The sequence below is a fragment of the Gekko japonicus genome, unplaced genomic scaffold (genome assembly GCF_001447785.1).
Source record: "Gekko japonicus isolate JY-2015 unplaced genomic scaffold, Gekko_japonicus_V1.1 scaffold62, whole genome shotgun sequence".
Taxonomy (NCBI): Eukaryota; Metazoa; Chordata; class Lepidosauria; order Squamata; family Gekkonidae; genus Gekko; species Gekko japonicus.
The window spans coordinates 457,395-483,337 of NW_015166419.1; the positions used below are offsets into that span (position 1 = coordinate 457,395).

At 47.0% G+C, this 25,943-nt stretch overlaps 1 protein-coding gene across 1 annotated transcript; it reads right to left on the reverse strand.

Annotated features, from left to right (window-relative positions):
- Positions 1–340: 340 nt before the first annotated feature.
- Positions 341–25,428, reverse strand: LOC107110819 (RH-like protein). Its single transcript, XM_015411644.1, has 10 exons — positions 25,101–25,428; positions 20,767–20,953; positions 18,511–18,661; positions 14,817–14,964; positions 8,168–8,331; positions 6,279–6,416; positions 3,611–3,747; positions 3,152–3,231; positions 2,349–2,422; positions 341–455 (listed from the first exon to the last, which is right to left on the reverse strand). Exons 1-10 carry the CDS (start codon positions 25,231–25,233, stop codon positions 429–431), a joined length of 1,239 nt encoding a protein of 412 aa, XP_015267130.1. The 5' UTR covers positions 25,234–25,428; the 3' UTR covers positions 341–428.
- Positions 25,429–25,943: the final 515 nt, after the last annotated feature.

Below are 25,943 nucleotides of genomic sequence, written 5' to 3' on the forward strand. Positions count from 1 at the left end.
CTAATGAAGTGTTAATATGAATGGTAGCATTCTTAAGGAGCAGTGAAACTAGAGTAGTTAGAACGTCTGTCTAGGATCTGGCACAGTTTCAAATCCTCACTCTGCCACTGAAGTTTTCTAGGTGACTTTGTCCCAATCACACACTGTGAGCCAAACCTACCTTGCAGAGTGGTTGTAAGGATAAAAATGAACAAAGAGAGAATGTTGTAACCCAGTTTGGGTCCCCATTGGGGAGAAAAGAGGAATATAAATAATGTAGTTCATTTAGCATTGCAAACAAATATTTAATGAGAAAAGTTTAACACAGAAGTGCTAGAGGTTTCAAAAGAAGCAGCTGTTAAGTCTCATAATGATATTCCACACAGTCTCACAGTAACAGAAAGTTACTCTCTCCAGCGTCTGGTTTGCAGCAGTTTGGATGTCTGTATTCAGTATCCTATGGCTAAGTGCGGGAACTGGAAATGAAAGAATATTGGTGAGATGAGAGAACCTATGGTGGGGGTAAATATCTTTAACTTCATAGCCATGTTCAACACTTTAAAACTCTCAGTCTTTATAGACCTTCACTGTTCATACCACATTCTTAAGCATTCCATCTTGATATGAACAGGACTATTATTAAAGGTCTTGTGATCTAAGTGATGGAGACAAACATAGTTCTTGTGTGTTTGTTCCATTAATGTGGCAATCTGAAGAATTTGTGATTTTCAGGTGGAGAATCTTAGCCCCCTCCCCTGGCGCCTATATCACACTTTGCATAATCAAAAATGCAATTCAGTCCCTACCCATCCTTGTATCAAGTCTGCAAGGGATGTCTTCCATTTTAACGAGGAAGAGCAACAGTCAATAGTGGAGACTTTGCTAATGCAATCCCGGTGAATTCATGGCTGAGTCAAACCTTCAATTTAAGCTGCCTAATTCCAAGCCTTCAGTACTCATACAGTCTTAGTGTATGATTTTTTCATATTTCAAATCAGCTTAGTGGGTTTTTATAACTGATTAATGTAGCTCAATCCTTAGCATGTTTACTGAGAAATAAGACCCACTGGATTCAGTGGGGCTTGCCTTCAGATGGGTATACGTAGGACTGCAGTCTCAAAACTGATTTTGGAGCAGCCTTTGTTACCTGGCCTATGGATAAAGGGAGGGAGATTTTCCAAAGTTACCCATGTCACCATGTTTCAAATAGCCCCCCCAAGAGTTAATCAATGTAGAACACACCCAAAATACACAGATCTTGTCTGTACAATAACATTGATAGGTATTAAAAGAATAAAAGTTTTCCTGAGTAGATCTTCAGAAGCAGCTAAGTGGTTTAGACAGAGGCTGTGATAAACCAAAGAGGTTAAGAACACAATAAAAGGGGGAAAACAGACTCAGGGCTCTTTTTGTAGCAGGAACTCCTTTGCATATTAGGCGACACACCCCTAATGTAGCCAATCCTCCAAGAGCTTACAGAGCTCTTCTTCCAGGGGCTACTGTAAACTCTTGGAGGATTGGCTACATTAGGGGTGTGTCGCCTAATATGCAAAGGAGTTCCTGCTACAAAAGAGCCCAAGTAACATGGCGCAATATACAGATGAACTGCACTTATGTCTGTTTCAAACTACTTTAGCTATATGGCCTCCCCCTGCAAAGGAAACCCCGGGGTTTGTCATTTGATAATAATTCTTTGCCAGAGATAGCAAAACTCTGCCATTCCTAACAACATGGGTAGGCATGTTAGCTTGCAGTAGAAGAGTAAGATTCAAATCCAGTAGCACCTTAAAAACCAACAAGATTTCCAGGGTATAAGCTTTCAACAGTCAGAGCTCCCTTTGTAAAGATACAGTATCTTACAAGGGAGCTATAACTCCAGAACCATCTGGAGACCATCTTGTTAAACTGAGTATAATTTTATTAACTGTCATGATTGTTTTATTGCTTTTATCTGTTTTATATGGGCTTTGCCCCTTGTAAGCCGCCCTGAGCCCGCTCTGCGGGGAGGGCGGGGTATAAATCTTAATAAATAAATAAATATCCTGGAAATGTTGTGGGTCTTTAACATGCTACTGGACACAAATCTTTCTTTGCCATTCCTGAAAGTCCCTTCAAAGAGGGAATGTCTCTTAAATCAGTTTAGTCTATATTGAAAAATGCCCGTTTCCCTCTCATCTAGGTCCATAAGCTCCTTTCTCCCCCTTGGACTGCATTTCTTTGCTACCCCCAAGAGTATGGTGGTTGGCCGATAGTGCCTGTTTCCTGGAGGTATCCACCCTGAATTTGCAGGAAAGGCTGTGGATTGAAATGGTAGCTTGTGCTTCCTGAGCTGCACAATGCTACAAAGCTAGCATGCAGTCCAATCTTACCTCCCAATAAGCTTGATCGTCGAAGTACTTCGTTACATGGGATGCTTTCCATAATTTAGAAACTAACAAGAAACCTGGGTTTAAAAGAAAATATTTTGGGGAGGAAATGCAAGCAGTTTACACAAATAGCTTTAATTATATTGGAACACTTAACCGTTTGTTTTTTAGAAAAAGACCATTTTGCTTCAATACTCAAATAACTTCAGTAATACTTACAGAGGCCTGAAATTCTGAAAATCATAGTTGATAGTAAGGCCTTATTAAGACATATTAGCTTCCTGCAGTCATCTGGTTTAACCATCATGTGGTTACGGATTGACTGCAGACCAGGATGTAAAGCCATGAGTAGAAGAGGGCTAGGCTTTCTTAGCTTAGGGTATCTTCCCAGACACTCATATTGCTCTGAGCTTCCCTTACTTACGGGGTCCATCAGCCAAAGCCATAAGTAAGACAGTTTTCCAGTTTCTCTGCTTTTTTGGGTGATGAGAGGGTTTTGATAGTGTCTCCAGGGGCTTAACTTGGCAATTTAAAGCATAGGTTCTCTGTACACCAGGGGAGGGGAAGGGCACTAATCATGACTAGGTGTTAATAGTTGCCTGGGGCTGCTGAAAAATCCATGGAATCTACTTTCTCTACAGCTTGTCTTTGGTTGACCTTATCAAAGCCAATCGTTCTCCTTCATCACCAATATACCAATGGTTTCCACCTAAATCTCTCTATTATGGACTCCACACACACACCCGTCCAGTCCTACATCTTCAATTGCTTGTTTGTACTCCACGGAAAATCAGGATGATACAAACCTGTAACAAGACCAGCTACAAGACTTAGGACAATGCTCAGAGAGAGGGCACCAAGTTCCATCAAAGCCATGTAACCCCAGCTGCAAATTTAGAAAAACAAAAGTTCACAGACCAGCAAAGTGTAAATAATTTGTTGCTGTTCCAAAATGGGGAGGAGATGTGACTCCGGGGCCTTGCATGTGAGATGCTAGATTTGGCCGGGCCTGCGGGAACATCAGTGCTGGATTTACGCATAAGCTAAATAAGCTACAGCTTAGGGCCTCGCAATCTGCTGGGGCCTCGAATAAAAACACAATATAAAAAATGATTTCAAATATTAAAAAGGCGTATATATTTTAAATTTTTCTGAGACCAGCTGATGTGATTTAAAACAGTAGGGGGCCTCTGGGTTTTGTATAGCTCTTAGGGCCTCAGCAAGTCTAAATCCGGCCCAGGGAAACGTATTGGGGTTCAACTTACTGAGACTGGTTGCTGGATCCCCAGTGGTCTGCTAAGGTAAGAATGATGTGGGCTATCCCACCAAACAAGCTGGGCAAGCCAAATGTGGTATGGACTCCGCAGGTATCATGGATCCTCAGAGAAGTATTCAAGCATTTCTGGAGTTGGAAGGGACATTTTAAAGAGACAGAAAAAAAAGACACTGAATTACATGTTTAAATTGCAGGTCAAAGACGATCTGTTTAATGGGACCTGGTCTGCTGGAAACAGGAATGTGTGTATACCACACAGATGCAGAATTATAGAGACATTTGGGAGCAAAATATGCTTTCCAGACAGCCTCAGCTTTAATTTTTAAGGACCTTTTTCTAGCCCTTATTGCCACAAGCAGGGGTCATTTCCTGCAGGAGCGCACAGGAGCGGAGCTCCGGCAGTAAAGAGCCCAGGAGGCGGGCACTGCAACAAGCCCCACCCCCTGCTCCCAGCAGCCCTCAGTCAGAGCAAGAAGCAGCCAGGTAAGTTGCAGAGCTCCCCCCAGCCCCCCGGTCCAAAATAGTCCAGTGGCACCTTTAAGACCAAGTTTTATTCAGGTACAAGCTCTCCCTCCTCTGCAAGGACAGATATGCACGTTCCTTCCTCCCCCCCCCCAATAGCTAGCAATTCAAAACAGTCCAGTGGAGCCTGAGTGGTGGGTGTTGCCTCCTGACACACTTCTGGTGATGTCAGGGGGTGTGGCATATGCAAATAAGTTATGCTAATGAGCTCCTGCACCTCTTTTTCTACGAAATGACCCCTGGCCACAAGTATATGCTTAAAAGTATGTAGGCGATTGGTTTCTGAGCATTAAGCAGGTAGAGAGACAAGACTTCGGAAGAGGGGGAGTATGTGTTCTCTGCATAACTCCCATTCTTCATCCCAAATAACTAGTAGAACGACAACAAATTTTTCAAAATGGTCAAAATTGCCACGTACGTCCTGTAAAATTTAACAATACCATTTGAATTATGCTTAATGGCCTGCTTTTGCTGTAACAGGAATGGCAAAGAGAAAGCCTGAACACTCCTTAGTGTAGCCCAGAGGTCAGTCCCGCAGTCTGAATGTGGCACTCAGGTCCTAAAAGGGAACTAGGCCAAAAAGGACCTCTTCAGCTGACACTTTGTTTCCAGGAAGATTCTGGTGGCAGGAGTGGGGAGAAAGTGTCAAGGCAGAAGAACACTGACACTAGATTCAACAAAACAAGGGGGGAAGGGTGGGGTGGGGTGGGGTGGTCCCGTCCCCATTGAAGAGCAACTGAGCCTTTTAAGTACACCTTCCAGGAGAGAAGTCAACCCCACCTCTGGAATAGACTGCTGGCACTTAAGGAGCCCCACCTGTTCATGGAACGAGCTCCCGGAAGACCTCAGGGCCCTGCGGGACCTTTTACAGTTCTGCAGGGCCTGCAAGACGGAGCTCTTCCACCAGGCCTTTAGTTAAGGAACCGCACCCAATACATCAAGGCTCTGTGCCCAATACCACCACCGACAGCCTGAGCTTTGCCAACTTTAAACTCAGTTATCGACTGCATTTACCAGTATGTTGATGCTACCCTGCTTTCGCCATCACCACTTAAATGGTTGTTTTAAAACTTTTAAGCTATTATTTATACTGTTGTTTTAGCTGCTGCATTTTATGTAAGCTGCCCTGAGCCTGCTCCGGCGGGGAGGGCGGAGTATAAAATAAATAAATAAAATAATAAATGGTAGCAAGCGCTCTGATGGGGCTGGAATGTCTCTGGGCCTCATGGGACCTGAGAAGTCATTTGAGGAGAGGTTTTAGGGTGGGAGTTCAGATGCTGTTGAGTTACCTCTGAGAGAAACATGGAATAGGGAATGTAGCTTTTGCATGATAGATAAGAAGTTACACTTAACGCAGGCAGCAGAGATAGTTTTCTAGAAGCTAAGATATAGAAATCATGGTTTTCTGCCCTGCTAGCATAGTGCTCAGCTTACATAGAACAAGGCAGTCGAACAGGAAATCTAGCCTACCCGAAACTAGACTACGGTTTATGTTGCTAAGAAATAGTTTAACAATAGGAGCTTTGTTTACAGCTTAAGCTTTAAGACAGGAAAATTCTAGCCGAAACTAGAAATTGCCATTTTGTTCAACCTGCATAGTGCAAAGCTTGTGGTAACACCTGGAACATGTTAGTGTGTGCTAACTGTCAGAGACCCTTTTAAGGGAATATGTAATTAAGAGGAATGGTCTCTTGAATTTAGGGCGGGCTCTTTTGTCAACAGGGGCGGAGATTCGTGTGACTTGTTTAGGCGCTCAGAGTAGCTGTAAATTCTGGAGTCCCAGCCAATAGGATGCCAGAGGAGGGACTTTTCGGCTGGGTTGCAGGGATAAAATGCTTGCGTCTGATTGTTCTGCTTGAAGTCTTCTTGGTAAGGCACCTCCCAGGTCAAAGAACTGGCCCAGTCTCTTGGGATTCCTGGAAGTTGGAGGACACCTCTGGAGGGCCCCCCAATTTTGCCTTTGGGGATGGTTCCATTCCATTCTTCGTCAGTCTTTGCTTTCTCTGCCCAGTAAGGCAGAGCCAGTGCCCTGGTCTGTAACATATTGCCTCCTATCAGCAAAAGAATCCAGGAATCTAGTGCTCGTAGTTCCTACGTTCCCTGAACTGGACTGCTTGAACTTTGTGATAGGTTACCTGCAAAAAGACAGATCCCAGTATGGAGATGGACCCAGCCAGCAGGCCCAAAGTCATTGCGATCCAAGGCTGTTGGATGCTGGAAGCCGAAAAGCCAATAGCGACACCACCAGCCAGTGTAGCATTGTGGATTTGGGCCTTTGGAACAAACAGAAGAAGAAATACAAGTTGGCCGTCAACACTGTATGGTAGCCTACTGATGTATAGACATTAGCTGGTGCAGCTTTTTGTGGCAGGGAGATCAGCAGTGGCCCAGCTTACAAGCTTCAGTAACCCCCGTTAGAACCTCTTAGCTGTGTCCAATGTTCCCTCTAAGCATAGGCGTAATCTTCGTGGGGGCGGCGGGGCTTCAGCCCCCGCCGAAATTTTCAGGAAAGTGCTCAGCCTCCCCCGGGAGCCACCCTTGCTCCTAGCAAAGCAATGCCTCTGGCCCAGCCCCAGCCCCCCCCGGGAAATTGGAAAGTCTACACCCTTGCCTCTAAGCTGTGGAGTCTTGTGAGCAAACGTTCTACTCTGTGAGCTACTGGCATTAAACTTGTGAGTGAGCCATTTGGCTGCTGCATAAATGAGTTTGCTCTGGAGCCATCCTTCCTGAGCTAAGAGGAAAATGTGTAAGCTGGAGGCTAATAAATTGTGAGCTAGCTCACACTAACTCAGCTTAGAGGGAACACTGCAGGGCCAGCTCTGGGTTGGGAAATTCCTGGAGATTTGGGGGTGGAGTTGAGGGAAGGAAGGTTTTGGGGAGGGCAGGAACTTAGTGGTGTATCATACCATAGCATCCATCTCCAAAGCAGCCATTTTCTCCAGGGGAACTAATATCTGTTGTCTGGAGATCAATTATAATTCTGGGAGATCTCCAGGCCCCATCTAGAGGTTGGCAACCCTCTTGAACACAGGTAGCTGAGCCCAGGTTAGGAGCCTCTGAGGAATTGCTTCATGGGGGTGGGTTTGGGGATACACTACTGGGACATTCCCCTGACTCCAACTCAAATCTCTACACACACACACACACACACACACAAATTCTATAAACTTTCAGGGGCTTAAGCGGCCAATGGCCCTGACCAGTGTTCCCTCTAAGCTGAGTTAGTGTGAGCTAGCTCACAGTTTTTTAGCCTCCAGCTCACACATTTTTGTCTTAGCTCAGGGAGGATGGCTCTAGAGCAAGCTAATTTATGCAGCAGCCAAATCGCTCTCACAACTTTAATGCCAGGTGCTCACAAAGTAGAGTGTTTGCTCACAAGACTCCAGAGCTTAGAGGGAGCATTGGCCCTGACACAAATTAATTGCAGGTGCAATGTGTGCACAATTTATATTTTTGCAGACCGATGGACTCTCTTGCACCTGTTTTGTTCCTGGCTCTCACCCGCTGTCAGCATTGTGCACCTCCTGGGACATGCTCAGTCTTCACACAACTTTATTTTAGGAGTGGATTCTCTTTTTTAGTTAACTTACGAAGATGTATTTTTCAACATATCTGGAGGGAGTTCCCCAAGTACATAGATACTTCTTCCTTGTCTGTGTACATGGCCCACACATTTACTATTAGATACTCTCCACAGGTACACCAAGGGTTCCCAACACTGCCTTGGCAAATAGCAGGAGATATAGGGGGGCAGTGCTTGTGGAGGGTAGAGGTTGGGGACAATGTGATGTCATTTCCGGGTGGCAACCTAGGCTGCCTCCCCTAGCCTCTATGATATTCACCCCCTAGAGAGTCACTGTGTGGAGGCCATCCCCCCCCCTACTCCTCAATTCCTCAAGGGCAGGAAATTGAGATTGAGATGGCCCCAACCCAGGCAGGTAAATGGGAGGACTAAATATGCCTTAAAATGTAATGTGAAGCATTTTAAAAGCAAGCATCTTCCTTCTGAAGCGTTTTCACTCACCATGCTGAACTTTCCATCTTTGTTGGTAGCCACCGAAAGCGCAAAGGCAGCAACAGTGCTTGAAGCGATTGCAAAATAGGTGTTGTAGATGGTGACACTTTTGTGCCCCACATCAATCAGGACTGAATTGAAGCTGGGCCAGAACATCCAGAGAAAGAGAGTACCTGGAGAGATCCCCCACCCCAAGATGAATGGTGATCATTAGTGCCCTTGCAAGCCTTCAAACTATTCAAAGTCTTCCTTCACTTAGATAACCCACTGTGCGCAGCCTTCAAACTATTCAAAGTCTTCCTTCGGCAGCACTCTTCACTTAGATAACCCACTGTGCACAAAGTCATCATCATGGATCAGCCACCAAGAAGCTGCCGTTCCCATGCTAAAATCCTGCACCCTGAAACTCCATTAACTGTGCAAGCAAATTCACTTTTGTAACGTAGCAGTCTGAATGCTAGGCTAGGATGTGGGAGACCCTGCTTACTGTGAAACCTTAGACCCATCATTCTCTCTCTGCTTAATCTACCTCACAAGGTTGTTTTGAGAACAAAATAAAGTTAGGGAAAACATGGATAAGACTCAGAGATCCTCATAGGAAGTGCAGGCTAAAAAAACATTGAAAGATGTTTGTTGCAAAATTTGTTGCTGGCTGTGGGTGTGTAGGTGTGTGTTAGCGTTGCACTCTCCAAATCTGTAGAAGATGTAGTATAGCCAATACTTCAGATGATATTGTCTAAAGCTCTTTTATTTAAGAGTGACAGGCTGGTCAAGAACAAAGCCACAAAGTGCTGGAGTATGACTCCTCACAACCCCAGGGTAACGTGCTAACACCAGTCTTCTTAACTAACCCATCAGCCAGAGACGAAGGGACAGAGTCTCTAGCCCTCCCAAGTCTAAGATCAAAAAGTCAGCCCTGCAAGGTGGGATGCTTGCAAGTTCCAAAATTAATTACTTGGGTAGTTGTAGCCAATAGGGCCAAAGCATTGGATTCAGACTGAAGCCCCAAAACCCAAAGGGTTATGCAGAGTTATACAATATAAGAGCACTGAACAGGAAGGAGACAGTAATAAAAGCTAAATATCGAAACGAAGCACTTTTACAAGCCTTGGTTCTCTACGTCCAGATGTTACCTGATCAACAAAGTTTCAAAGTCCAAGGCAGGTGTTCTGGGCAGCAAGGTCCACCTGGTCTAGAATCAAGAAGTGACTCAAAGGCAGATGTAATCCAGACAAAGGGCACAGAACAGAATGAAAGATCTTTTTTTATGCCAAATACCCTAAATTGGCATGATTCTAGTTGACCGATCAAATGTGTTGCTAAACGGATAACCTTAACCAATCAAGCATGTTGCTAACAGGGGTCCTAGCCAATCAGGTGTGTTGCCAGCATGAGACCATGTACTCTGCAGCTGTACAGGGCCCAATTAAGCAAGGCATCTTTTTCAGTATGACTCCTCACAACCCCAGGGTAACATGCTAACACCAGTTAGGCGAAACTCCCTCCCCAGGTTCTTGGCCTTGAAACCTCTAGGCCCAATGACTTCACCATGGGGTTGCCAGCTCTGGGGTTGGGAAATACCTGGAGATTTTGGGGGTGCAGCCAGAGGAGTGCAGGGTTTGGGGAGGCGAGGGACATCAATGGGGTATAATGCCATAGAGTCCACCTTCCAAAGCAGCCATCTTCTCCAGGTGAACTGATCTCTGTCACCTGGAGATTAGTTGTAATCCCAGGAGATCTCCAGCTACCACCTGGAGGTTGGCAGCCCTACTTCACTGGCACCTGTGTCTGTTCCCATCTCTCCTTATCTTATTCTCTGAAACTGTAGGCTGCATGACCTCATGTTCTCAGAGAGAGAAATTGGTATTATTTTTGTAGCTTTCATACCTGAGCTAATGTTTCTGAAAAGACAACAGGCTGGTAGGTAAAACAGTCTCTTGACAGATATTGGTAATGCAATGATAGAATTGCCAGCTTGGTTTTGTTTTGCAAAATGCATGGAGACACTCTGGGCTTGATCCAAAACCTCAGGCTGGATCCACAGATGACCTGTCTGCAGAAGGGCATCTTTAGATACAGCCCTGAGGTTTTCGATTCAAGCCACTGCACCCCACTACACCCTGGGGCTCCAATCCCTGAACAATACACATCAGTCATCCTATCCCTCTCAATGAATGGCATTTTGCTAGTCAAAAATCAGTATTAGTAGCCGGCTGAATTTGGCAGAGCAAGAACATTAGTATGATTCGTCCAGCTTGTTTGGGGGGGGGGCTTTCTTGACAAACAAAAAAAGCCCCAGTCCATCTTCAGATTTGTCTTTGGTCCAGGATGAACAGGATTGAGAATACACTCTTCTCAGGGCATGGGTCACACAACAGACTTCATTATTCCAAACCAGGGCCGGCTCGCTCACTAGGCGAACTAGGCGTTTGCCTAGAGTGCCCTGGCCCTTAGGGGCACCAAACTGCACCCACTCCCCGCCAAAAGCACCCCTGCTGGCTCTGACGGGGGGCGCATGGGGGGGTGCCAGAAGGAATCCTCGCCTAGGGTGCAAAATATGCTGGGGCCGGAGCTGTTCCAAACTGAGGTGGAGATTGTATAATCCTGGCTCCCTGCTCTCTATTCCTGCATAACAGATAGGAGGCACTGCTTTGCTGACCAGGCAAAACTTCACAGGGCTCAGTGGGGTGCAGTGGGAGGGAGGGCAGAATCAGTGGAAATAGCTACCTCCCCTCACCATCAAATGCATTAAATAGAGTTGCCAACTCTGGTTTGGGAAATTACTGGCAACTGGGGAGGGGTGTCTTGAGGACAGAGTCTCAGGAGAAGGAGCTCATCAGGAACCTGATGGTGGCAGTCTAGGACTTCTGTTTCTCCTAGATTCCACAGTATACCATACAGCCTGCCCTCCGAAACTGCCATTTCCTCTGGGGAAATTGGTCTCTGTCACTGGGACATTACTCGTAAATTCTGAGGGCATTCTAAGCCCCACCTTGAGCCTGGAAAGCCTAGGGTGGATACAGGCGAGGATCCTATTATTTGCATGGATCCCTGTTCATTCTCTCTTCCCCATGTTTCCCTTGGTCTTGTGTGGTTTTCCCACATGCCAGAGGTGAGCCAGGCCTCTCTCTACACACACACAGATAGTGCCTCAGTGTCACCCAACAGCAACATGCATCAAGGGAGTGTGTAACTATATCTTCCTCAGCAATATTACCCTTGCAAAGAAACCACAGGTATCAATGGCTTGTAATTTATTGCAGACATGTGAGGTAAGCAGGACTCTGGCCAGAAGAGCCTGCGCAAAGAGCAAACCACTCTGCTGTTGCTCCTGGAAACACTCCTGATACTCTTCTTCCTTCCTTTGTCCTTCTGCCCTGATGGAGGGTCAGGCTAGATATGCACAAGGGGCCCATTTGGATCAGGAACTGAGGGTGGAGCGGGGAAGAAAGAGTCTGAGGAGGAAAACTAATAACAGCGCCTGGGGGTTATTTTAACTGACATCACCACACAGAGGAAAAGGGTTTATTTATTTAGATATTCACACCTGGTCCCCCTCCCAGACAGCTGACAACATTGTTCTCCCCTTCTTCACTTTATCTGTGCATCAACAACCCTGTGAGGTAGGTTAGCCTGGAAGTGTATGACTGGCCCAAGGTCATCCAATGAGTTTCCATGGCAGGATTCACAGCTGTATCTCCCTTATTCTAGTCTGACACACCAACTGCTACACCACACTGGCTCTCTGAGCTAAGCCAGTTCTTCCTCTCCACTCCCCAACATGCCTCTAGTCTGATGAATCACTCTCCGTCCGCATACTTTTCAACCACACAGAGGAAAAGGGTTTATTTATGTAGATATTCACACAGCTGACAACATTGTTCTCCCCTTCTTCACTTTATCTGTGCATCAACAACCCTGTGAGGTAGGTTAGCCTGGAAGTGTATGACTGGCCCAAGGTCATCCAATGAGTTTCCATGGTAGGATTCACAGCTGTATCTCCCTTATTCTAGTCTGACACGCCAACTGCTACACCACACTGGCTCTCTGAGCTAAGCCAATTCTTCCTCTCCACTCCCCAACATGCCTCTAGTCTGAACAAGGGCCACCTGTGCCTTCTCTTTAGCATTTTAAACACACACGCAGGGGTCATTTTGGGGGGGGACGCGGGGGGACGCCATCCCCCCGGGTGAGGTGCGGAAGGGAGGGGCCTGGAGCTCCCTGCTGGTGCCTGCTGGAGGTCGCCGCCGGCTGTGGGGAGGACACACTTCCGGGGATGTCAGGGGGTGTGGCATATGCTAATGAGTTATGCTAATGAGTCCCCCTAGCTCTTTTTCTACGAAATGACCCCTGCACACACTAGAAGGAATCAAACCATGAATCTCTCTTCTCCTTGCTTTTTTTAAAAAACCACTTCCAGATGAGTACATCTGGGCTGTTTTGTTCCTCTGGTCCATCACACCATGGCATGCCCCAGGCATGAACCAAAGTTAACATCACTTTCGGTTGCAAACTCTTGACAGTTAGCAAGCTGGTACAGAAAACAACAGGGAATCATGATGTGATCCTAGGCAGAGTTACCCCTTTCTAATCCCTTTGACTTCAGTGGACTTTGAAGGGTATGACTGTCTTTAGACTGGCACCGTGAATGGCCTCTTGGGGTTGGATCCTGTGGATCTGTTCCAATAATGGCAGCATTCCCCCCCCAATACACACACTGCCCAAGGAACCTTCCTCTGGCACAAGAAGCCAGAGTTACAGAAGGGGTTCTTGCCCTGGGGCAAAGTATCACCGATGCAGAATGGATCCACAAGATTCATTCCTTGGTTTCTTATTTATTTATTTACTCAATTTCTGGGATGCTTTTACAATCAAAGCAGTTTAAAAGAATGTGAAAATATAAAAAAAAACAACATTAAGAACCATCAATACCAACCGATCCTAGAAAAAATATTCCCAGTGGCTGTCAGGTTCTGCCCTGATCCCACTTTGACCTGGATGGAGGACTCCTTGGAGGAAGAGGAAGACTCCTCAAGGGGCAGGTCTGAGAAGCTTCCCAAACACCCAGGGCTCTCTGTACCGCAAGAGCCTCCATGGAGGACCCCAAGAGCCTTCACTACCGCAGCAGGCTCCCACTCAGGAGTCAGTGGGACAAGCAGCCCAGGAACCTCAAGTGGACCATCCATCTCCAGCATCCCCAAAGTCTCCCCCAGGACTCATCGAATAGGAGGAGAGCCAGAGCCAGCACCTGGGCCCCAAACAGACACATGAAGCTACCTTATAAATGAATCAGACCATCAGTCCATCAAAGCCAATATTGTCTACTCAGACTGGCAGCTGCTGCCCAATAAAGTTTCCAACCTCCAGGTGGCACCTGGAGCTCTCCTGCTATTACAGTTGATCTCCAGACTACAGAGATCAGTTCCCCTGGAGAAAATGGCTGCTTGAGGGGGGTGGACTCTATGGCATGGTACCCTGCTGAGGTCCCTCTCATCCCCCAAACCAGGCTCCACCCTCAAAGTCTTCAGGTATTTCCCAACCCAGAGCTGGCAACCCTACTGTCCCAGGGTCTCAGGTGGAGGTCTCTCACATCACCAGCTACCTGATCCTTTCCACTGGATATGCCCAGGATTGAAACTGGGACCTTCTGCATGCAAAAGGGCTGCTCTGCCACTCTCTCCCCTGAGGTTTCCCCAGGGAAAAGAGCATGTGCCTAGCAGCAGAGGCCTCTCTCCAGTCTGCTACAGAAGAAGACCACCACGCCTCAGAACTTTGCAGGACTGGGGACCCAGATCCAGTTACAGGAAGGTGGGGAATTCTCGGCTCTCTATAAGAACTCTAGCCCCCGGTGGTTTTAATAGTTTTCCACCCTAGCTTGTGCTAACCCCTGAGCAGCTCTCCACAGGGAGGTTCCTGAACCAGCACTGAAGATCACCCCTGGCTTGGTGTGATTTTGACATGCTCAGCGATCAGAACAGCTTGGTAGTGAATGGGACAGAGAGTAACAGGATATCCTGGAAAGCTTAGAAACTGAAGCACCAAGAGTCAAGTATCCCCACAGTCGCTGTATCTTGGCAACTTGCATTCTGAGGTGTACTGCCTCTAAACAGGGAAGCTCCACTTAGGCATCCCGGCTAGATTTGACAAGGAGCATCCCTGGGGTGAGGAAAGAGCTCGCCTCTAAGAATTTCACTGCAGCTGAGTTGGAGGATGATAAGTTCCCCTTTTGTAATGTATCCAGTCCAGACAAGTCCAGAGACAAACGCAGAGCTTCGCTCCAAGAGACAATGGACTATGCGGATCCTAGCCCGCTCCAATCAGGGGGCTAGGTTCCCGGCCGAGAGCCTATGGGACTCTTGGCTACTGTAAATAACCTATAGGGAAGTAGGGGTGTGTTTTGGGTGGCGGTTTCTCGGGGAATATAAGCCGGCCTGCGAGCCGGCCAACGTCGTCTTGTTCCTGATCATATAAAGTACGCTTTGCTGAAATCGCTCTCCGTCTGCGTACTTTTCACCTTTAAAACCAGAAACAATGGAAAACAACCTAAATAACACAAACAAATAGTTGGAAGGGGTCATACATTTTAAGGAAATCAAAACGACGCATTACAAAAAGAAAACAGCTCCCCCCCCCCTCAAAAAAATTCTGTGGAACTTACCTAGCATTGCAAACAAACGAGAGACCGGCTTTGTGTTCTCCTTCTCCGCTTTCTGGCTCAGGGAGGGATGATACAGCCACCAGGCTATCATCAGCCCAAAGTAAGTTCCAAACACGTGGACGTACATCATGCTTAAGTGGTTTGGCACCTGCCATCAGTAGAGAAAGTCCTCATTTCATTCATCGCTAAGGACTGCCAACTCTGGGTTGGGAAATACCTGGGGATCTTGGGGGTGGAGTCTGGGGAGGGGAGGGACTCCGTGGAATAGAACACCTCACAGTCCACCAGGGCCCCCCCATCCCCTGCCTATGGCTGCGGGGGGGACCTGGCAACTCTAGTCCACCCACCAAAGCAGCCATTTTCTCCTGGGGAAATGAACTCTACGGTCTCAAAATCAGTCGTAATTCCAGGAGATCTCCAGGCCCCACCTTGCAGTTCAACAAACACACGGGGAAACACGGCAAGGTTGAGCAAACGTAGAAAAACACCGTGTTAGAACAAAAAACACAATACTATGATGCTACTATATCTTCCTATATTGATATAAATTATATACTTGAATACAGTAGAGACCCGAGTGTATCTTATTCATAATACTACAAAACCTAAAGAACATTATACATCTAGTAGAAAAGTCCACAGCACTGTTATTTTACAATCTGGTTTAGAATCCAAGCAATTAGTTTAATCATAGTTATGGGCAGGGGTCGTTTCGTAGAAAAAGAGCTAGGGGAACTCATTAGCATAACTCATTAGCATATGCCACACCCCCTGACATCACCGGAAGTGTGTCATAAGGCCACACCCCCTGACATCACCGGAAGTGTGTCATAAGGCCACACACCCCGCCCCGAACGGTCCCGGCCGCCGCCACCGGCCTTGCAGCTCCACTGCCGAGCCCCATGAGGGGCCTGGCGGTGGACCTGCAAGGCCGGCGGGAGTGCAAGGAAGCCCCGCGAAGGCCCTCCCTGGCCCCAGGCAGGCAGGGGTGGGGAGAGGCAGGGAGGAAGCAACTTACCCTCCCTCTTCTCCTGCCTCCTCCTGGTTGAATGAGGGCTAAAAGCAGGGCGGCCAGAAGCAGGGGGCGGGGCTTCGTCATGTGCCCCGCCCCCCGTACCTCACCCGAGGGAACTGCGATCCCCCGCATTCCCCCCCGAAATGATCTCTGGTTATGGGTGTTAACTCTGAGAGATGTTCTAAGTACTGTTCCTTTCATTCTTTTGGGATCATCACGTCAGCTGTGCTTTATTAGAGTGGTCTTTCTGGGTGTTCCTATGGAGAACCGGAGAAGCCCTCTGTGGGATTGTTGACTTGTGCATTGTAGCATTGTGAGCTTTGGGTGAGTACAGCAAGCCAGCTCTCTTTTTACCTGGTTACTGTGTAATAATAGTATATTGTGTTAGTAATTTAGTTCCAGGAAAAATAATTTTGCCTAAAGAAGACTCTCTCGAAACACACAATTTTTGCCTAGGAGGCATGTCGCTTTGATGCTTGCTATATCTCTTTTTGGAAAGCATAACAGCCTGCTGCATCTTTCATCACTGACGACTGCTGCATCTCTCATCAGAAGCAAGATAGTCTACAGCACTGAAACCTGTCTTTGAAGCTGTGGACTTTTCTACTAGATATATAATGTTCTTTAGGTTTTGTAATATTATGAATAAGATACGCTAGGGCAGTGGTGGCGAACCTATGGCACGGGTGCCAGAGGTGGCACTCAAAGCCCTCTCTGTAGGCACGCGTGCCATCGCCCCAGCCTGGCCCAGACCATCATTAAAGTGTCGAATTCTCTGCCAAATAAGTAAATGAAAGCATTTGGGATTGCTTTCCTTACTTTGTTTGGATCATCTTAAGTGAATGTATGAGTTGTTTTTCCTAAAGTAAAACCTCAGTATTCAGGTTAAATTGCCGTGTTGGCACTTTGCGATAAATAAGTGGGTTTTGGATCGCAGTTTGGGCACTCGGTCTCTAAAAGGTTCGCCATCACTGCACTAGGGTCTCTACTGTATTAAAGTATATTATTTATATCAATATATGAAGATATAGTAGCATAATAGTATTGTGTTTTTTGTTCTAACAAGGTGTTTTTCTACGTTTGACCCACCTGGAAGCTGGCAGCCCTATTCATAGCCAGGACTGGAGATAGAGTGAATGAATGGGGGAAGAGAATACCTCTGGTAGTAATTATAGGAGAGGTAATTAACTCATCCCTCACACTCTCTGCTTGATTCCTGCAACCCCCTCCATGTCCATTGTTCATGTACTGAAGTTATCCCCTAAGTGTCCCCTACCCTTGCCCCACCATTCCCAGCATCTCAGGACCAAAGCCAGCACATGAAAACAAGCATGGCCGGAAGAAAGGTTCACCTTTCTTTGCCTGCTTGAGTCTGTTTTCTATTTGCAGAGAGTTTATCACTGAACAGAATTTTGCAATATGGTCCTCCAATTGTGCTCATTGACACAACAGTCAATTTCCCACTGGGAACTCAATTCCCAGATGTACAGCACCTGATTTGGATTGGTGTCATGTAGGACTGCCAGACCCCCCCCTGCCCCCCGCCCGGGGGCAGGGGGAACTTCCTAACTGGTGGAGGGACTTACTGGTGGCAGGGGGAGGCCTAGGCCAGTGATGCAGTGGTATCTCTTCTGGTACACACTTAAGTGATGTCAGCATGTCGCCAGCAACATGGGATGGAATACTCTGGTATTTGGGCAAAACTCTAAGCCTCCCCCAGGCTGTTTTTTTATCATGAAAACAGTGGGGCAGAGGCATAAGCACCCTCTCTGTATGCACTGTGGTACCAATCCAAATTTGTCCCATGGATGCCTGAGATCTGAGTTCCCAGTGCAGAACACCAGGAACACGTTTGATTGTGTTCAGGGAAAGTATAATGTGATGTTAAGTCCCAAGAATGGCCCTTTCTAAACTAACAGGTTACTCTGGAGAATCCGAGCAGTCGAACCTTTAAGGTTAACTTCATATTTTGGCCCTCTCTGCACCCATATTTTGCCTCGGTCTCTGAGCGCATCCTATTCTTCCATTCTGCATTCACTCCTGCTGTCACTTTCACTTTGTTTCTGGGCTTTCTCTTGCTCCTGCGTTTGTTTTTACGTGAATCGGCATTCAGACCGCTTCCAGCACACTTGTTGCCCCACAGCTGCCAAAAGTAGTTTTGCCGTGATTCTTTGTTCTCATCCACTGATAAATTGCTAATCCTTTCTAATGTAGAATTGTTTCTGTGGGTATTTAAGCACTGCCCACTACCCTCCAGTTTGATGTAGTGGTTAAGTGTACGGGCTCTAATCTGGGAGAACCGGGTTTGATTCCCCACTCCTCCATTTGCAGCTCCTGGATGACCTTGGGCAAGCCATAGTTCTGGCACAAGTCTTTGCCCCCTCCATCTCCTACCTGTTGTTAGTGAAGGGCTGGCAACCTTAATATTATGCCTCTCACCAAATGACCTTTTTTAAAGGACCAAATTCTGAGTTCCATGCGCAGATTTCCAGCATCCCATATAGGGTGGCCTGAGCTATACTGTCCTGCCAACACAACCTTGTTAGAGACCAAGGGAAAGTGAAAACAGAGCAGCCCAGCTTTCAGTACATAACTCCCCAGATGTAAAGTCCTCTAAAAGTTGAGGCTGAATCCCTTTTTGTCTATGGCATGTCTTTGTAGCAATGAGGGCTACCATACCTGCAGAATACCCACAGCAATCCATCGGTTAGTGGTAAAAATGGTCACCTCCATCATAGCCATGAAGATCAATTGGATTGGGTTGGCTTTCCCAAGCACAGCTCCAGCCGAAATCAACACTGTGGGGATGCTCATAATGGCTGTTAAGATGCTTTCAGGGAGAAGCAACAGGGAAAGAAAAAACAACAACATTGATTTGTAACCTGGAAGGGATTGTTTTGCAGGTCAGGCAGGAGAGAGAGAAAGGACTTGTCTTTCCAGCACTGTTTGACTCACTTTCTTCAACAAGCTGCCCTGTTTTCTGAGTTAAGTGCATCCCGCCTGGCTTGGTGCATGAGTTTTGTTCCCTCCTTGTCCTCTCCTCGGGTGGCACATTGTACCCCAGAGAACAAGGGTGAATCAGTTGGAGGCTGAAAGCAGACCAGGACATCATGTGTGGTTGCTGCCGAAAACAGAAGTCTGCTCCTCTTTCTCCCTTATCAGTGAAAACGAGGGAAATGTCATTGTTCTGTTTTGAATTGCCTCTCCCTTGATCCATGTCATTGGCTGCCAGTCATGGGGGGGGGGATCTGAAGTAAGCTGAAATCATGCAATTTGCCTTTCTGTTTGCTAAACACTGCAGATCTTGCTGTACTTCATTCCATTGCCTGTCTGTCCTTCACTTTCCCTATGTACTAATGTTTGCAGTTTCCACAGACTTATTATCTATTTATTTATGTAGATATTTCTACTTTGCTTTTCTCCCCAAAGGAGAGTCATCCTGTTACCCCAGCCTCACGGTTGGCCTCTTGTTTCTCTCCTTCAAGGACCTGTCCCCACATCTCCTTCCCTGGCCTGGTCAGTTTCAGCTCTAGATGCTGCTTCCTTGCTGCTGAGGACAACCCCTTCCCTTTTCTCCAAGAGCAGGCTGCTGTGTCTCTTTCCAGAGGTCGATTTGGGGGGGAATGCGGGGGAGGTGCAGGGAGACAGGGCACACGACGAAGCCCCGCCCCCTGCTTCCGGCCGCCCCGCTTCCGGCCCTCATTCAGCCAGGAGGAGGCAGGAGAAGAGGGAGGGTAAGTTACTTCCTCCCCGCCTCTCCCCACCCCTGCCTGCCTGGGGCTAGGGAGGGCCTTGGCGGGGCTTCCTCGCACTCCCGCCGGCCTTGCAGGTCCACCGCCAGGCCTTATGACACACTTCCGGTGATGTCAGAGGGTGTGGCATATGCTAATGAGTTATGCTAATGAGTTCCCCTAGCTCTTTTTCTACGAAACGACCCCTGCTCTTTCCTCCCCTTTTCCTTTTAATCCTCAGTAGGTAGGCAGTTTTACTAGAGAAAAGGTTTTGTGTTTTTCCTTTTTGTAATGTTATTTTTTGCTCTACCGCAGGGCTATTTTTGGGCAGGAACGCACAGGAACGGAGTTCCGGCTGGCTCCCGAGTTGGCCACACCCAGCAGGAACTCATTAGCATAATACGCCACACCCAACAGCAGAAACTCATTAGGACTGGCTACATTAGGGGTGTGTGGCCTAACATGCAAAGGAGTTCCTGCTACAAAAAAGCCCTCCGTTTTGACAACAAACAAGGTAAACAGAATAAGAAGCAAAAGGTGGGCGTGGCTGGATGACCACACTTCTGTGAACATGGGGTGTGTGGCCTAGTATGCTAATGAGCTGTGCTGTCAGGGGTGTGTCCTAATAAGCAAATGAATTTCTGCTGTTGGGTGTGGCCTATTATGCTAATGAGTTTCTGCTGGGCTTTTTCTACCAAAAAAGCCCTGCTCTACCGTATTGCTTATATCAATTTGTTTTTAAATAAAACCCTCTTCTGTACAAGAGTCTTCCCCCCCCCTTGTTTCCCCCCCAGTGTTGATCTGAATTTAGACCTTGGTATATGCAGGTTACGATCCCAGGCAGAAGTACTCAAAATAAATGTGTTTGTTCCATTCTAGCAATGGGACAACTTTGCACATTGCAGCTGTGATTCATGTAGACTTATTTGGGTAACACTCCCAATTTCTCCCCTGCTGGCGTTTGGAGTGCCAGCAAGGAGCAGGGGATATACCTGGTCACTCTAATACCTCTGCTTTCCTTTTGGCTCAAGTTTACGGCTTTCCTCCAATCTAAGGAGCCTTCCTCCAACTTAAGTAGTTCTTTCTCTAAAGTTAGAGGAAGATTTCTTAGGATGGAGGAAGACTACTTGGAGAATGACTGGAGGCACCCTAATCAGACATCTGCTCGCAGTTTTTACAAGGCACTCCCAACCACATCAACTACCTTTGAAGACTGATCTTCACTTTCCCATGTGAGAAATGAAACAGGAATCCGTCCATGATCACAGCCCACTGCACTCCCAGGGCAGTGAGAAGAAGGCCAAATCCAGTGCTGCTGAAGCTGTATCTTCTCAAGAAAGCCAGAAAGAAGCCGAAACCAAAACACACCATGACGCTGACATCTTGAAATGCTGTGTGGCAGAGATTAAAGTCATTTTGGATACAAGGTCGACGGGGCAGCATCAAGGGGCAACTTACTGCTAATACGAACAACTCTGTAGATGATGTTTGCTGTGGGCAATATCATACAGCACCCTTTGGATAAGGAAGGACATTTGCTCTAGTCCCACAGTACATGTCCCAGTGGGGTAGTTGCTGCACGCCCACCAGCTGGGGTTTATTAGGGGTCATCTCCTCCTTAATGTCCATCCTAAGATAGCCAACTTTGGGTCCAGAAATTCCTGGAGATTTCAGAGTAAAGTCTGGACTGGGGATGGTGGGGTTTAGATAGGAGAGGAACATTAGCAGGGTATAATGCCATACAGTCCACCCTGTAAAATATCTATTTTCTCCAGGATAACTGATTTCTGTGATCTGGAGATCAGTTGTAATTTCAGGAGATCTCTAGGCCTACATGGAGGCTGGCAACCTTCACCATCTTTTGATCAACAAAATGAAATAAGAGAGCTGAGCATTTTGGAGGTCTAAGTTGACTTAAGGTAAAGCAGCATGGGGTCTCTCCCTCTCCTCCTCTATCACTGGGAGTTTGGTGCCTACTGGGGAGTGCCTGTTTGTTTATGCTCAATATTTCAAGGGTACCATATACACCACTAATGCTCTCTCATCCAAATGAAGCTAAACTTGGTGACACTGCTCCCTGAAAAGTCTCAACATTCAGAAATAGAGATCATGATATATTATTTTACAAAATATGTATGCCAACTTTTTGCCCAATAAGTGCCACTGAGACAGCTAGCGATTAAGTGCAGTGATTAAGAGCACTGGACTAAGTCCTGGGAGACCTGGATTCGAATCCCCACTCTGCCATGCCAATCACAGGGTGACCTTGATCCAGTTGCTCTCCTATCTACCTCATATGGGGTTGTCATGAGGATAAAATGGTAATGGGAAGAGGTATATTCATAGCATTCTGAGCTCCTTGAAGGACAAAATGTACTAGGAGGAGGAGGAGATTGGATTTCTACCCCGCCCTTCACTACCCAAAGGTGTCTCAGAGCGGCTTACAAACTCCTTTCCCTTCCCCTCCCCACAACAGACACCCTGTGAAGTAGGTGGGGCTGAGAGAGCTCTTGACAGAAACTGCTCTTTTTCAAGAACAGCTCTTATCAGAATCACGGCTTGCCCAAGGTCATCCAGCCAGGTGCAAGTGGAGGGGTGGGGAATCAAACCCGGTTCTCCCAGATTAGAGTCCGCACACTTAACCACTACATCAAACAGAAAGAGTGGCTTGAAAATAAAAGGGGGCCTACTTCTTAGTCAGTGCAGTTAAGATCAAGCTGCAAATCTCACACTAGTGGGGACCAACTGCATGTGAGGAAACAAGAAACAGCAGGGGCATTGTATGAGCATCCTATGGGAACAGTGACCTTTGGCTACTAGGGGAACTGCTAGCCTCCCTACTCCAGGTCTTCCCTTGCGCACCACAGTTTGTTTTTCATGTTTTTATCCTTCCTATCTCCCCAAAGCAACTTACAGCACCATCCTCCCCTCTTCCACTTTATCCCCTCAACAACCCTGCAAGGTCGGTTATGGCAGAGAGAGAATGACTGCCCCAAGGTCACCCAGCAAACTCCCATAGCAGAGGGGGGGGGATTCAAGTTTGGGTCTTCCGGATCCTGGACTGACACTGTTAACCACCACAACATGCCTTTGCACCAGTTGCATGGCAAAGCCGGCCAAAGAGGCTTGGGAGATTTTGTGCAGAGCTGGTTTAAAAACCAGCACAGGGCAGATGTTCCAACTGCACCACTGATAAGCGGGCCATTATCACATCCAGCCAGTTCTGCTTTGGTGGAAGAGCTCCTTTGCAAACAAGCTGCAGAAGCCAGGTCAGTTCTAGGCAGCGCAATATTGCTGAAAATAATGTGGTGTTCCTTTCTTAGTAGGACATGGCAGGGAATGTGTTACTCGGGTCATCCAGGAGAAAAATGGCTAGGAAGGGAAGAATGGTGTTGTTCAAAATACTGTTAATTTAGCCCTGACCTGGATAGCCCAGGCAAGCCCGATCTCATCAGATTTCAGAAGCTGGCAAGTACTTGGATGGGAGACCTCCAGAGAACACCAGGGCTGGGAGGCAGAGGCAGGCTATCAAGCCACTTCTCTGAATGTCCTCCTTGCCCCAGTAGGAGTCACCAGAGGTCTCCATGACTTCCAGGCATGAGCACGTACACACAAAAATGCAAAAATGCAACAAAAAAAAAAACAACCCCAAACCCCACCCTATTAATTTAGATTCTCTGTTTTTATCTCCCCCTCCCCCTGTTTCTTTTATCCTAGAACTTGAGGCAGCCTCTGTGGGGTTCAGGGCTTTAAAAAGGTGGAAAAGAAACACTATAACTGCACTAGTGATAGTTGAGTATAGTTCACGCCCCTACAAGCTACCTGTTCGTTTTCCTTGTGTGTCTATGTGTGTACGTTTTGTTGCTTCAAGTTGCATCCCACATCATCTAGAAGTCAGGAGAGACTCTTGAGAACTAGGGATTTGTTGATACAAATGCACAAGACTTTTTTTGTTTTTGTGTTTCAGCTGCACATTTTGGAACTTCACGTTTTGTTCCCAGTTGCCCATTAAAAACAAACAAAAAAAAAACTGTCGGGTTCCCACCCAGGCATCAACCAGACCTAAACCTGCTTTGCTTCAGCAAAGAACTTGGGCCTTCTAACCCCGTGATGGGAAGCTATGCAGACTCACCGCAACCTTGGCACAGTTTAGTGGGATCCTAGGGATGCCAGCCTCCAGGTGGGACTTGGTGATCCCCTGGAATTACAGGTCATTTCCAGACTATAGAGATCAGATCCCTTGGAGAAAATGGATGCTTTGGAGGGTGGACTCTGTGGCATTGAACCCCACTGAGGTCCCTGTCTTCCCCAGGCTCCATCCCCAAGTCTCCAGGAGTTTCCCAACCTGGATCTGGGAATCCTATCTCCACATCCCTCGCCGGTGGCCATGGGGGACATGGCAACCCTAGGAAGAGTTACACCCTTCCAAATCTATTGAAATCAGTGCGCTTAGAAGAATGTAACTCTGCTTAGGATCGCATGGTGCATTTCCTCCCTGGTCCCCATCTATCTGTGAGGCTGCTGCCCTGAGCCATGCATGGGTGGCCCAATGCCTGATGTTGGTTCTCCAATGCTGTGAATGAGTTAAAGATTGCTCTACCCCACCAACACAGCTGGGGTGGAGGTAGGGGGGAAAGCAATAATAGCTTCGAACTGCCTGTTCTGTTCCTGCTGCCTGCTCAGTATAGCTTATTTGCTCATAGAACAACCCGAGGAGCTGTTATTTCCCCAGTGGGGAAACACTTCTTGATTTCCCCACTACTGAAAAATCCCTCAACAAGGCAGTCTTGGTGTTTGAATCCTACCAGCTTTCCCACTCAGATCTTGCCAAATTCTCCTCCTCACTGCAGCTCCTGTCCTATATAGCTTTTGTCCATGTGAGTCCTGTGATCTCCACCACAGCCTTCTGGGTGGCCAAATGGGGGGAGGGGGCTTTCTCCCTTTGTCACCATTAGAAAAGCTGATAGGTTCCAGCCCAATGTCTACATCATCTTTGTATAAGAATGGCACAATGGAAGATGTCAGTTGATCAATTATTTACCTACTACTTGAGGAATTAAAATTCAGTGACTGTGCATATAGCCAGCAACTCCCAATGGATGCCTTCTTGAGACACTGAAGGACTTGAGATAACTTCAAGATAATGACAAGCCAGAGTTCCCTATCATGAAAGTCCTCCGGCTTGTAGACTGATCCTCCATGAAATACTAGTACCCACCAGTGTTCCCTCTAAGCTGAGTTAGTGTGAGCTAGCTCACAGTTTTTTAGCCTCCAGCTCACACATCTTTGTCTTCGCTCAGGAAGGATGGCTCCAGAGCAAACTAATTTATGCAGTAGCCAAATTGCTCGCTCACAACGTTAATGCCAGTAGCTCACAAAGAAGAATTTTTGCTCACAGGACTCCCCAGTTTAGAGGGAACACTACCCACTAAAGCCTGAGCTGATTGACCTACATTTCCTGTTAATTAAACTGAATTAAACTACCAATTGAAGTTAATTGAGGCTGGGGCACCCATAAAAATGCATCTGCAGACTTACCTGGGTAGATATCAAGGTCTCTTTCACGGTCATACAAAACGAAAAAATAAAAAATGAGGATGAAACAGGTTTCATACACCAGGATCAGAGCTGGGAGATGAATCCGGAGACTTGGAGGGTACTTGGAAGCCATTGTATGGCATTAAAAAAAAAAAGTCCAGCCAGCATTAATATCTTTCCTTCTGTTTCAATGTTTCATCAGCCTCAAATAAAAAAAGACAGAAAGTAGCAGAGAAAGTCTGAATGTGATAAGAGAGTCCTGGAAGCATTTGCGCCAGGCAACGGCCTCTTTATTCCTTATCTGAAGCAGTGGGAGAGGAGGCCTGGCTTGCACTGATGGGTGTCAGCAGCTAACAGTTTGTTTTGTGCCCTGCAGTTGGAGGATATGTTCTCCCTGGAATGGGGTGGGTATTACAGGCATAACTGTTGGAAATGCCTCCATATGACACTATTGACATGTGCCAGTCATTGTCCTGGTGGATCATAAGCATTGGCTGAAACTGAGCAATTTCACAGCTAATGGACTGTCACAGAAACAACAGAAAGGGTTGCGGGCAGTGTTCCCTCTAAGCTGAGTTAGTGAGGGCTAGCTCACCGTTTCTTAGCCTCCGGCTCACACATTTTTGTCTTAGCTCAGGAAGGATGGCTCCAGAGCAAACTAATTTATGCAGCAGGCAAATCGCTCACTCACAACGTTAATGCCGGTAGCTCACAAAGTAGATTTTTTGCTCACAAGGCTCCACAGCTTAGAGGGAGCATTGGTTGTGGGGCTTGATGTGGGGATACCCTCAAGGGAAGAAAGAGGTGGCTATCTTCAGCAACAAATTCTGAATATCAGTAAAG